This window comes from Dendrobates tinctorius, unplaced genomic scaffold, assembly GCF_039654945.1.
Source record: "Dendrobates tinctorius isolate UK_male_01 unplaced genomic scaffold, ASM3965494v1 ptg000202l, whole genome shotgun sequence".
Lineage (NCBI taxonomy): Eukaryota > Metazoa > Chordata > Amphibia > Anura > Dendrobatidae > Dendrobates > Dendrobates tinctorius.
This window is the reverse complement of record NW_027361869.1, coordinates 267,916-282,082: the sequence shown is the minus strand read 5'-3', so window position 1 is coordinate 282,082 and position 14,167 is coordinate 267,916. Positions and strand designations below refer to the sequence as shown.

General features: G+C 48.8%; 1 protein-coding gene across 3 annotated transcripts in view; it reads left to right on the top strand.

Moving 5' to 3' along the window:
* The window catches only part of LOC141057025 (glucagon receptor-like), a 63,394-nt gene that overhangs the window by 47,415 nt on the left and 1,812 nt on the right, over window positions 1-14,167 (top strand). For 2 of the 3 annotated variants that reach the window (XM_073553507.1, XM_073553509.1), the window contains 9 exons: window positions 159-280; window positions 782-888; window positions 1,553-1,709; window positions 2,723-2,882; window positions 2,972-3,032; window positions 3,143-3,212; window positions 4,654-4,742; window positions 12,126-12,264; window positions 13,945-13,986. In XM_073553507.1, coding sequence (XP_073409608.1) covers window positions 159-280; window positions 782-888; window positions 1,553-1,709; window positions 2,723-2,882; window positions 2,972-3,032; window positions 3,143-3,212; window positions 4,654-4,742; window positions 12,126-12,264; window positions 13,945-13,986 — 947 coding nt within the window. The remainder of the gene's footprint in view (window positions 1-158; window positions 281-781; window positions 889-1,552; window positions 1,710-2,722; window positions 2,883-2,971; window positions 3,033-3,142; window positions 3,213-4,653; window positions 4,743-12,125; window positions 12,265-13,944; window positions 13,987-14,167) is intronic. The other variant, XM_073553508.1, reaches the window with a different exon arrangement.

Below are 14,167 nucleotides of genomic sequence, written 5' to 3'. Positions count from 1 at the left end.
AATTATATTTCTGTATGTGATAAAAACATCTGACAAACACACATAAAAACCAGAGGCCAGCAGATCATGTGAAAATATAATATTTGTGTCATTCTCAAAACTTTTGGCCATGACTGTATATACTACGCACAGTACTGAGTATTGATGTTTCTTGACAGTAAAACATGGACTAGTTTCCCGCCGCTGCGGACTGGATGGATTCTGGGTGATGATCAATGGGACCCAACCGTGGAGGAACTCATCACAGTGTGAAGACGAGATGGAGCTGACGAAGGAAGAGGTGACAGTATTATATACACATATATAATACACTAGATACAATTCTGCATACTGGGTTATAATTGGGTTTAAAGGGGCTTCCTTCCTCCCTGTCCCTCAAACTTTGATTTATTGACCCTCGGGGGGGGTCTGGTGCTGAGTTTTCGCCTCTAATTCCGGTATCTGGCATTGTCTGCAAAGCTGTCATGTCTACAGCGCTGCAGCCAATCGGTGAGCTCAACAGCTGCAAGCCGTTCATACCTTCAACGCTGGCAGAGCTTCTGCACTCAGTGATTGGCTGCAGTGCTGTCAACACGACATCAGCAGACAATAACAGACACCGGGAGCAGTGGCAGACACTCAGGGCTGGACCGGGGAAGGGTGAATGAAGCACAATTTGTTTATTTAAACAAAACTGCAACCGGCGGACAAGGGTTTTCTAAAGGCAGAAAACCCCTTTAATTTTGTTTATGCATATGCTATAACTCGTGATCATAGTATTACTCCGTCTCTGTTTTTCTAGGTGGACACCAAGGACTTACTGCTGAGTTTCAGGGCGCTGTACACTGTGGGATACTCGGTGTCCCTGATGGCCTTGCTGTCATCCCTACTGATACTAACCATGTGTAGGTAAATATCGCCCCTACTGAGGCCAGGTTACATAGAGCAATACACCACCTGTCTGCACGCCACGCCTCGGCCGTCTCCGCAGAGGATGTCCTGATACCACAAGGTCTTTAACCCCTGACTACCATGGGAAAGGGGGAGCGTGATGGGCAACCAAAACGTAGCGCCACTGAGCTTGAGCTGCCTAAATGCCACTTTCAGAGATGACAGCAGCATTTAAATGGTTAAATAGCAGCGATCAGAGCGATCTCAGATCCCTGTTGTTGGAGGCAGTTGCTGGCTGTATGACACAGCCTGCGCCCTCCATGTATGGAGCTGACAAAGCTATTGAGCCAAGAAATGACCAATAAAGGGTTTTCCGTCATTTTAGGCAGGTGACCCTTACATGATGTCCATATCCAGGCTGTGTATTGTACCTACATGATAGGAGAGGTTCCGCTATAATGGGTGCGTAGGCTGCACACGGGCCTGGGCCCCAATGAAGGTTGACCTCCCTGGTAAGACTTTGTCATGGAGCTTGGAGTTGAACGATGTATGAGGCTTATGAAAGATCTTCTTGCCCACACGGCCTCCAGTGCATGACAACCTTCTCCATTGGCCATTTTGCAGTGGGGTAGACCATTGATTCTTCTGACCTGGATCCACCAAGTTCCTTATATCTTTCCAGGAAATTGCGCTGTACCAGGAATTACATCCACGCCAACCTGTTCTTCTCCTTTGCCCTGCGTGGAATATCGGTCATTGTGAGGGATGTTTTACAGGAGAATAGATGGGGCATGCAGATCATTGAGGTGTCAGACTGGGAGGTTCTCATCAGCAACAAGGTAAGAGAGGGGATGCCACCATGCACAATCCTCCAGTGATCAAGGAAGGTCCCGGAGGTCCGGTCCACCACTCTTCATATATTGATTAATTAGCGCCTTCAGTGCGTGCCTGCTCAGTGTATCTGACTAGTCGTCAGACGCTATAGATGACCGCCCCCTATAATCATCTCGTTATCGAAGAAAACCAATTAATTAAAACCCATACTGTGATAGGCAGTGCAAAATCCACTGCGTATATGGCCGACGCGCCCATACGTTTAGCCCCGGTTTATACATCCTTGTTCTTTTAACTTTTTTTTACTTTTTTTATTGTGTTTTTAGGTGCCTTTTAAATGCAGGAAAAAATTGCATTTTTCTATGTTTTTAACGCTATTTTTGGCTGAGCAGTTTTTTTTGTTACAGTTGGAAAACATTAGAAATATTGTATTTTTTTAATGGTTTTATTTTTAATGGGGCAAAAGGTGGGTGATTTGAGCCTGTGGGTTTTTTTTTCAATTTTTCCTCTTTTTAAAAACATTTCTTTTTACCTTTTTTCTGTATTTAACAGTTCCCTTAGGAGACTTGACGCTGCGATCGTCCGATCGCTTGTGCTATACAGGGCATCATCAGTCACTGCTATGTATACTGAAAATCATGATCTCCTCTGAGCGCCGGCCTCGAGCTGGCATTCACGGGAGAATCGGCATGACCAGCAGCGGGGCCTTCAGTAGACTTGAAATGGTTTCCGCTCCCTGGTGTTGTCTGTAGTGAGGACGTTATGTCAACAGCGCTGCAGCCAATCAGTGAGAGCAGCGGCTCAGCCAAGTGGATTGGCTGCAGTGCTGTTGACATGACGTCAGCGCTGCAGACAATAGCAAACAGGAGCAGAGGACGAGACTCCGTGTTGGACCTGGGGAAGCGAACAGTGCACATTTTTAAAACAAATTTTTAACAGAGGGACAGTTTTTTTTTTAAAACTTCAAAACCCCTTTAATAGTTCTTTATACAGTATATTATTAACTTACGTCCTACAGGCCGCCATCGGATGCCGCGCGGCGCAGGTGATAATGCAGTACTGCATTCTGGCCAATCACTACTGGTTTGTGGTGGAGGCGGTCTACCTGTACAAGCTGCTGATCAGAGCCGTTTTCTCCGAGAAGAATAATTATACCCTCTACCTGTATCTTGGATGGGGTAAATAAGGATATTATACTATTCCTGCTAGGCCAGTACAGTACGGGGCGCTCACATCATGTTCATTAATTTCGCTCTCTCCGTTGCAGGGACGCCAGTTTTATTCGTAATTCCCTGGATGACGCTGAAGTATCTCAAGGAGAATAAAGAGTAAGTGACGCCATATTAGATGTCCCTGGCCAGGTTTTGTTTTGATATTTTTACTTTTTTCATTTTATTTTTTTTTTAATCTCTGATTGGTTGAAGTTTTCCTTTTCCAGATGCTGGGCCCTAAATGACAACATGGCCTACTGGTGGATTATCCGGATCCCCATCCTGCTGGCCTCTGTGGTGAGCGATGATATTGGCGGTACATTATATTTACTGGGCTGTATACTGCGGATTTACCGGTGAGATGTCGATAACAACAAGGCCCGGCCTGGTCATCTAGGCCTGGCCATCCCAGTCTGGTCATCTTAGGCTGGTCATCCTGGCCTGGTCATCGCAGCCTGGTCATCCCGGCCTGGTCATCTTAGTCTAGTCATCTCGGCCTGGTCATCTCGGTCTGGTCATCTCAGCCTGGTCTTCCCGGCCTGGTCTTCTCAGCCTGGCCATCCCAGTCTGGTCTTCTCGGCCTGGCCATCTCGGCCTGGTCATCCCGGCCTGGTCATCTCGGCCTGGTCATCTCGGACTGGTCATCTCGGACTGGTCATCTCGGACTGGTCATCTCGGACTGGTCATCTCGGCCTGGTCATCTTAGTCTAGTCATCTCGGCCTGGTCATCTCGGTCTGGTCATCTCAGCCTGGTCTTCCCGGCCTGGTCTTCTCGGCCTTGCCATCCCAGTCTGGTCATCTCAGCCTGGTCATCCCGGCCTGGTCATCTCAGTCTGGTCATCTCGGACTGGTCATCTCGGACTGGTCATCTCAGCCTGGTCATCTCGGCCTGGTCATCTTAGTCTAGTCATCTCGGCCTGGTCATCTCGGTCTGGTCATCTCAGACTGGTCTTCCCGGCCTGGTCTTCTCGGCCTGGCCATCCCAGTCTGGTCATCTCAGCCTGGTCATCTCGGACTGGTCATCTCGGACTGGTCATCTCGGACTGGTCATCTCGGCCTGGTCATCCCGGCCTGGTCATCTCACCCTGGTCATCCCGGTCTGGTCATCTCAGCCTGACAACTGGTTGCTAAGCAACTCTCAGAACTCATTGGTGATGAGGCCTAACATAATTGGCAATTGAGTCATTAAAGGGGTCGCTTTTGCAAATCTTTTAGGACAGAACCTAGTGGGTTATGTGAATTTGCCAGAATGGTCCTAATATGTTTGGAAACAAACATAAGTTTTTTTTTTTAGGTGCCGGATTCAATTTCCATCCATTTTTGGTCCGTGTGTCCATTATAACCATCAATGTTTAATATGTTTTTCTTGCACGCAAAAAAGAAAAAAAAACCTTCTACCTATCAAACAGTATCAAACAGCTGAAAACAGACATCACTTGGACAGCGCATAGACGTCAGCCATTGTTTTTCTTTTGGGATCCGTTGATTTTAATGGGTGACTTGTCCGATTTTTATCCAAATCATTTAAGTCTCCATTTTTATTTTTGCAGTCACTTGGTATTCAAAAAACACGTAGATGTGAACAGCCCCGTAGACTGTAATGGGTGCGTGTTATAGCCGTGAAAATCACAGATCGGACATGTGAAAAACAGACTTCATTAAACACAATGGGAATTTTTTCTAATTTATTTATGTGATGACGCCTGCCTTACGCCCAATGTCTTCCTTTACTCATTAGATTAATCTTGTGATTTTTATGAGGATCTTGAAAATGATATTGTCCAAGCTGAGAGCCAATCAGAAAGGTTTTGCGGACTACAAACTGAGGTGAGGATCCATGATCCCAATCATGTCCTGTATCTCCCCCCCCAGGGATGTCGGATATATATTGCCTTTGCGAGGGTTGTAGTCGCACTTTGTTCTGGCTGATAGAGAGGGTATATCCTGAACACAGTATGGCGGCACTATTCTATGCACGGTTTATGGAAGCAATATGGAAACTAGAGTTGGTGGGAATCGATCTGTAGGTCCTGGTCCATCGGTCATGTCAGCAATCTGTGCCCACCGGATTACCGGTAGATCCCTGAGAATCGTCTCCCATCTCCCGACATCTGCGGCTCTTCTTTTGATTACGTGGCCTGGCGTGCTGTCACCTATGCATCATACTGCAACAAGGCCAGGTAATCAAAAGAGGAGCCGCAGCTGCCGAGAGGAAAGTCTTAGTTACTCACCGGTTAACGGTATTTTTCGGAGTCCATGACAGCACCACCTGAGAGAGGGGATCCGCCCTTTAGGAACAGGAAACCTACAGATACAAAAGGGTGGCACCTCTCCCACGCATCAGTTGGATTACAGAGCACAAGAGGACTTCCAAGGTTAATGCATGATTTTTGTACAGTATTCTTATTATTATTATAAATGTTTATCACCAGTGGGCATATACAAGAGGAAGACGTGCACACCCAAACTAAACTAAAGGGAGGGAATATACGGGTGCTGTCATGGACTCCGAAAAATACCGTTAACCGGTGAGTAACTAAGACTTTATCGGTCGTCCATGACAGCACCACCTGAGAGAATTACAGAGAGTAAAACTATTTAGGGAGGGACTACAGCCTGCAGAACCCTGATACCGAAAGAGAGGTCTGTGGAAGCACCCAAGTCTAGCCTATAATGACTATAAAAGGTGCTCGGAGAGGACCAAGTAGCCGCCTTACATATCTGGTCAATGGAGACTTCTGATCTTTCGGCCCACGAGGTCGCCATGGCCCTGGTGGAATGCGCCCTCAGCTTCCCGGGTGGCGACCTGCCCTTTGAGGTGTATGCTATTGAAATCGCCTCTCTAATCCATCTGGCTAGCGTATTTTTCGACGCTCTACAACCTTTCCTAGGGCCTTGATGGGAGACAAATAGGGCATTATCTTTCTTCCAGGGATCGGTGACTGCCAGATATTCTATGAGGCATCTCCTAACATCCAGGGTGTGTAGTTTCTCTTCCTTCTCGTTAACTGGATTAGGGAGGAAGGATGGGAGGACTATTTCCTGTGTCCTATGAAAGCTAGAAACTACCTTAGGTAAGTACGATGGATCAGGTCTAAGTATTACCCTATCCTCTTTGAACTGTAAATAAGGAGGACTCCTAGATAATGCCTGGATATCGCTTACTCTGCGAGCTGATGTTAGAGCTACCAGGAAGGCTATTTTGAGGGACAGGTTTTTTATGGAAGCCGATGAGATAGGGTCGAATGGTGTTTCCGTCATAGCAGTGAGGACTAGGTTCAAATCCCATGGCATGAGTCTATCCTTCACTATTGGTCTGGTTCTGCCTGCCGCCTTAATGAACCTGCTGACCCAGTAATTACCAGCGATGTTGCAGCTAAAAAGGGCCCCCAAGGCTGATACTTGTACTTTAAGGGTACTGGTGGAAAGCCCCATGTCCAGACCTTTCTGTAGAAACTCTAATATCTGAATTATAGGTGCTGAATCCCCAGCGACTACTCCTGAGTTTTGAAGGAATTTTTTCCAAATTCTAACATAAATTTTCGTGGTAATGATTTTTCTACTTTTAAGTAGGGTGTTAATTAGGTCTGGGGAGAAGCCTTTCTCTTCTAGCAGCGACCGTTCAAACTCCATGCCGTCAGATGTAGGCCAGCCACCTGAGGATGGAAGACTGGGCCCTGGGATAGGAGATCCGGGATGTCTGGAAGAACCCAAGGATCAGATACCGACATGGTCCTGAGGCATGAGAACCATGCCCTCCTGGGCCAAAATGGAGCGATAACTATAACCCTTGCTCTGTCTTTTCTGATTTTCCTCATCACCAGGGGTAGTAGAGACAGAGGAGGGAAGGTGTAGGCTAGCCTGAAGTCCCACTTTATCAGAAAGGCATCTACCGCCAGAGGATTCTCTCTGGGATTTAGGGAGCAGAATTGTCTCAATTTTTTGTTCCCCTTGGTGGCGAAGAGATCTACCTCTGGATGTCCCCACTTTTGTACAATCAGGTTGAATATGGAGGTGTTTAGGGACCATTCTCCTTGCTTTAGCCGATTGCGGCTTAAAAAGTCTGCCGTGATGTTGTCCTTCCCTTTTATATGTAGAGCTGTTAAAGATAGAAAATGCTGCTCTGCTAGTTGGAACAACCGCTCTGCTACAATCATCAGGGGTCTGGAACGGGTCCCGCCTTGGTGATTGATATACGCCACGGTGACCTGATTGTCGGAGAACACTCGCACGTGATGGCCCTGTAGATACACAAGGAGCTTTTTAGCCGCCTGTTCTACTGCTGTCAATTCTTTTAGGTTAGACGACATTCCTAACTGATGATGTTCCCATTGGTCCTGGACTAGCTTTTCACCCATATGAGCCCCCCAACCGGAAGGGCTAGCATCCGTGGTGACTATGCGGGCTATGTTATACTCCCAGGGTACCCCTTTAGATAAATTATCCTTATCTAGCCACCACTCTAGGGACTCCCTTGTGTTACGGGACAAGGTTAGCTGGCCCTCCAAGTAACCCCCAAGGACTTTTTGATGTAATAAAACCTCACTCTGAAGTTTCCTTGCATGAAACTGGGCCCACTGGACTGCCGGGATACAGGCCGAAAGAGAGCCTAGAAGGGACATGGCTTTCCTGAGGGACATAGTGGGGTTATTGGAGGCGTTCAGGACCTGGTAGTGGAGGCGAACAAGCTTCTCCGGAGGCAGACGGCATTCCTGTTTCTCAGAATCTAGGATTAGGCCCAAGAATTGTTGGACTCTCATCGGTTGCAACCGAGATTTTTTGATGTTCAGCAACCATCCTAACCGCTCTAGGGCAGACATTGCCCTTTGTAGCTGTTCCAAACAATGATTCGCCGTTTTGCCTACGATAAGAAAATCGTCCAGGTAGGGGACCACCAGAATGTCTGACTCACGTAGATGGGCCATGACCTCCGCTATCACTTTAGTAAATACTCGGGGGGCGACTGCCACCCCAAAGGGAAGGGCCGCATATTGGAAATGTCGAACTGATCCATCTAACTGAACCGCCACTCTGAGAAAACGCTGATGAGCTGCATGGATGGGTATATGGAAGTAGGCGTCTTTTAAATCTAACACCACCATAAAGCAGTTTTGGAACAGCAATTTTATTGTGGATTCAATTGTTTCCATTTTAAACGGACGTATGACCAGAAACTTGTTGAGGGCCTTAAGGTTTATTATAGTCCTAAAGGAGCTGTCTGGCTTGCGGACCAGGAACAGAGGGGAGTAGAAACCCTTCCCCCATTCTCCCTCTGGAACCTCTGTTAGGACTTTCTTGCCGCACAGGTCATGAACCTCGGCCTCCAGGGCAGCTTGTTCTGAAGTAGAAGACCTGAGTGGGGTGATTTTAAATCGATCATGGGGGATCCAAGAGAATTCTAGTCGCAGTCCCACAGCTATTATCCCCAGTATCCAGATGCTATTAGAGATCAGCGACCAGGTTGGGTAGAAGGCAGCTAGTCTCCCTCCTACCGGGGCAACTAGTCATTGGGGTGGCTTTTTCGTGTCACGAGCTGGACCTTCCTGGCGCCCCCCTCCTCCAAACATGAATCCTGTACCTTTCCTTCTTTTCTCATCCCATCTGCCCTGATCTCTGGACGGCCTTCTACGGAAATATCCTTTCCTGGTAAAGGGACGTCTATAAGAAGGATTCGGCAGACTGGGAAATTTCTTTTTGTCATCCCCAGCTTTTTCTAATAATTCGTCCAGGACGGGGCCGAATAGATACTCCCCCTCGCAAGGAATGGAACAGAGACGGGACCGGGCCTGAATATCTCCCGGCCAGCACTTTAACCAGAGCGCTCTCCGCGCTGCATTAGATAGACCCGCGGCTCTAGCCGCCATCCTTGCAGAGTCTGCTGAAGCATCGGCTAAAAACGCAGCGGCATTCTGGATGATCGGCAGATTTTTTCGAATGGATGCTCTTGAGGCTCCGTCTTTTAGCTCGGAATCCAGTTGATCTAGCCAGACCATCATGGACCTGGCTGTACAGGTGGCAGCTATCGCTGGTCTTAGTGCGCCTGCTGACATTTCCCATGTTCCTTTTAGAAAAGAATCTGCATTTTTATCTAGCGGATCTTTCAAGGAGGCCATATAGTCAAAGGGTATGGAGGATTTTTTGGACGCTTTGGCTACAGCTGCGTCTAGTTTCGGGGCCTTATCCCATCTGCTTACTACTGGGTCATCAAAGGGGTATCTTCGCTTGAAAGCTGGTGGCATGGTGCCCCTTTTTTCAGGTCTTTTCCATTCTCTGTCTATCAGGCTCTGGACTTTATCATTTAATGGAAAAGCCCTGCGTTTTCTGGGGTCTAGACCCCCAAACATTATGTCCTGTGCTGAGAGTTCCCGTTTTGTGTCCGCTACCCCCATGGTGGACCTTATTGCCTTCACTAGTCTGTCCATTTGATCTAAGGGGAAGCAGAACCGGCTAGAGTCTTCATCCGAGGAAGACGAGGAGGAGGCCGAGGAGTCCGAGGAGTTATCGCCTTTCCTAAGGGTGACTGAGGCCTCCGAGCCTGAAACACTAGCCTCTCTTCTTCTAGACGGTTCCCCTTGAGATAAGACTTTCATCTCCGACCTGATTATCTCCCTCAGGCTTGAATTGAAGTCAGGTGTCTCTTCCGCTACCTGCGTAAACGGGGGAGAGTATAAGGGCCTGACAATCTACCCCTGGACTCCCTGTCTCTATCAACCCCTACCGTCTGTCGTATGCATGGCTGACATAACTTTTTAGGGTGGCCATCTGGCAGGGGGCAACTACAGAGGGCACATTCCCTGTGCTTCTGTTTTCCCGTAGCTTTCTTCCCCTGCGAAAAAACATAAGGGAACACTGCATCAGGGTACATTCACGGAGATCTCTTACCCATGCAGTTGAAGCAGGTACCGGATCACGGAGGGAGGCAGGGGGATCATTTAGTCTGGAGGAACTTCCGCGGCTTTGGTCGCTTGTTCGTCTCTGTTTCTTTTGCTGGCCACTCGTATGTGGTTTTGTTGTGGCCTGTTTCTGCGAGCGCTCCTGCGCCTCGTCCTGCTGGTCTATGGGGGCTTCCGTCGTATCCATTGCTGGGCCCTTCGGAAGCACCCCAGCAGCGTCCCCACCGGCCTTATATGGCCTCTTGGTGTCCGGGTCAGCAGGGATCTGGCCATGGCACCACCCACCCGGGATCCTCCCGTGACCTCCCCCCCATGCTCCGGCCCCCCCCACCTTCCCGAAGCCGCCGCCCGCGACCCCCAGACAGGCGTACACCCGCGGCGCGCATCGGAAGCCAGCCGGCACCCGACTTCCGGTTTCGGCATTCCCGGCTCCGCCCCTTCCGCCGCGTCACTTCCGCCGCTCACCAGAGCTTTGCGGGAGCGCGCGCGAAGGAGCCGGCACGGCGCCCCCCCCGCTCGGAATGCCTCCCAGCCCCGCGCGCGCCGCCATGACCGCCGACCAGGCGCCGACGTCGACCGGGAGGACCGGACCCGGGGGAGCGCACCAGGAGGGCCCGGGGCATACGTACCCGGTGCTGGCGCTCTGGAGGCGGTGTCCACCGGACCCTCTGCTCCACCTGCTCCGTCCACTGCCGTGGTGACCTACCCGGCCCCACCGTGGCGCTTCCAGGGACCCCGCACTGACCGAGGTAGGAGACCCCCCCGCTACCTGGGTCGGTCAGCCGGCCTGGGAATCCATGACGACTCCATGACGGACGATCTGTAGGGAGTCCTGTCCTCTAGGAACAGGAAACCAACTGATGCGTGGGAGAGGTGCTACCCTTTTTGTATCTGTAGGTTTCCTGTTCCTAAAGGGCGGATCCCCTCTCTCAGGTGGTGCTGTCATGGACGACCGATAAAGTAGCGGTTCTCATGGCTCCCGACCAGCGTCCACAGATTAGCAACATGGCCGAAGGACCGGATCCTGTGAATCGATTTGCACTAACTGAAATCTACAGCTGCTGTGGGGCAGCAAAAAAAAAAAAAAAAAATGGCAGCTATGGGCGTCTCATTCATGTTTTTGTTTTTTTTAAACTCTTAGCTTTCGCAAATAAGGCATATGAATGGAATGGGTCTTGCAGGTGAGGGGCCGCTTCCCATCATTCATTAATTATGATACGGCTCTCCGATTGCTTCGCCTGTCATTCACATCAATTAGCGCTATCCCCCGCCGCTTTAAACAGCTCCGCTTGGTGCTGATTGCACAACTTGTGCCTGACAGATCCTTGTCACAGCAGAACGCGCGCTGATGGGGGCCGCCATTCATCACTTACCCACGAATGGAGGCCACACAAATACCACCTTGATTACTTAGATGCCTTGTCCTATAAATACTGTGTATTTTTAGCTTCCATTTCTAGGCCTATAAAAGTCTTAAAGGGGACGAATCACCTGCCATAAATTTGTAATTTTTATTACCTGGTGTAAATGTCGCTGTTCTCCTGAATACGGCGTTGCCTTTCTTTTGTCCCTGCGCCTCTCCGTTCCTGAGATATGGACCTCTGTTCTGGGTATGTAAATCTTCTGGGCTCCTCAGCTCTTCTCTGTCAACGTTCTCTTGTTGACCACACCCAGTTGTCTAACAAGACTAGATTTACGTACAGGGAAAAGTGGGTCATATCTTGGGAACGGAGAGGTGCAGGAAGAAAAGAAAAACATCACCGAATTCAGAAAAACAGTGGCATTTACACTGAGTAAAAACAAATTACATATTCATGAAAAGTGATAGATCCTTTTCATGAAACAACATTTGGGGTCTATGATGGCATTTATTTATCGATACTTGATACCGACAGCAGATTTTGAGGTTTCATCCCTGGTTTAGCACTAGCCCATGCCAAACAGGCCTTTCATTCACCAACAGACCTAACAGACTGCCTCTTGCGCAGGCCTATTCACTTACATAGTAACGCTCCGCAGTGGGTGGCTGGAAGTGACGCCGTGCAGAGGATGCAGCAGACTCTTCATTGGCAATGGTTGGCTGGGGTCCCCACCAATCCTAAGAGGCAGTATATCCTAGTAATAAGCGATTACCTACAGAGCTGGGAATACCCTTGTGACGTACAATTTCATAAACGCCTCATTGGGGAGTGATCACTCCATGTTATTACACCTTTCTGTGTGTCAAATTCTGTTATTCAGCAGAATAAATGTATAACTTTGCCTTACAGGGGGCTCACAGATCCATTTTTAATATTCTCCATTTCTCCATTTTTAGACTGGCAAAGGCGACACTGACTCTCATCCCGCTCTTTGGGATCCATGAGGTGGTGTTCATCTTCGCCACGGATGAGCAGACATCAGGGATCCTGCGGTACATTAAGGTCTTCTTTAACCTCTTTTTCAGCTCTTTCCAGGTATTATTATTTATTATTATAGCGCCCTTTATTCCATGGCACTTTACATGTGAGGAGGGGTATACATAATACATACAAGTACTATTAAACAATACAGGTCACGACTGGTACAGGCGGAGAGAGGACCCTGCCCGCGAGGGCTCACAATCTACAAGGGATGGGTGAGGATACAGTAGGCGAGGGTACAGCTGGTCGTGCAGCGGTTTGGTGGATCGGTGGTTACTGTAGGTTATAGGCTTGTCGGAAGAGGTCGGTCTTCAGGTTCCTTTTGAAGGTTTCCATGGTAGGCGGTTGTCTTATATTTTGTGGTAGAGAGTTCCAGAGTAGAGGGGATGTGCGGGAGAAATCTTGTATGCGATTGTGGGAAGAGGAGATAAGAGGGGAGTACAGAAGGAGATCTTGTGAGGATTGGAGGCTGTGTGCAGGTAAAGGGCCTGTCACACTAAGAGATATCGCTAGCAATATCGCTATAACTAGTGACGTTATAGCGATATTGCTAGCGATATCTCTGTGTGTGATACTTACCTATGACCGGCTCCCCCGCTGGTTATTGCTGATCGCGCGAGAACGTTCAGGACCGTTTCTCGTCGTCAGCTTCCCGTGGCGCTTCCTGCTGTGAGGACGAGCGACGCGTGGAGCCGGGCGGGAGGACGTCAGGATCATCTGGTGTGACAGGTAAGTAGCGATCCCCGTCCCTAGCGATGTCGCTGGTGAGATCTGCCTGTGTGGCAGCTCACTAGCGACCACTTAGCGATGTACCAGCGATCCTGACCGCGTCATATCGCTGGTCGGGATCGCTGGTACATCGCTAAGTGTGACAGTACCTTAAGTACCAGGAGACGAGGTCACAGATGTATGGATGGAACAGGTTGTGGATGGCTTTGTATGTCATGGTTAGGGTTTTGAACTGGAGTCTTTGGGTAATGGGGAGCCAGTGCAGGGATTGACAGAGGGGAGATGCCGGGGAATAGCGGGGGGGACAGGTGGATTAGTCGGGCAGCAGAGTTAAGAATAGATTGGAGGGGTGCGAGAGTGTTCGAGGGGAGGCCACAGAGCAGGAGGGTGCAGTAGTCAAGGCGGGAGATGATGAGGGCATGGAGTAGGGTTTTTGCAGATTCTTGGCTGAGGAATGTACGGATCCGTGAAATATTTAAGAGTATCTCAGAGAGAAACCAACAAAAAATGAGCTAACACTTTAATCAAGGATTTATGATTGATTACCAAATTTGGGGGGAAAATGGGGGTGCGTCTTATAATGCAGATCTACCTTAACAAATGGAGAAAAGGTTTTGGTGTTATCATTCATATTCTCTGAAAAAAGGGCCAAGAAAACAAATATTCTGCTGGGGTATGTGAACTTTTGAGCACAACTGTAGCTGATAACACAGGATCCACCATTCACAATAGGTGATGTCACAGCTCACCTCCTTCTCCTTTTGATTGACCGATCACACCTCTATATACAGTAGATAACACAGGATCCGTCCATTCACAAGGTCACAGCTCACTTCTTCCTCCATTTACGGTTTTTGTCCTTACTGGAGCATGCTCAGCATAGACGATCAGAAGGTTTTGATACAAAAGCTAGGAATAGACTGACTCAGACCCCGACTCTATCCCCAGCCCCTTGTGGATGGTGGACGTCATCTAACCACAGTTACTGCTGTCATTGTCTTGCAGGGTCTCCTGGTGGCGGTATTATACTGTTTTGCTAATAAAGAGGTAAGTTAAGTTCATGATAAATGACAGTCCTGGTTCTACTAATGTACACAGATTAAAGGTGAACAAATCAATTCACAGATCCCTGCTGCAGTGGGCAGGTCAGTAATTCGTGGCTGCCGGACGGGAACCCTGCGAACCACCTCCTACCTGCCAGAATACCCATCTCCTCTTCTGACTTGTA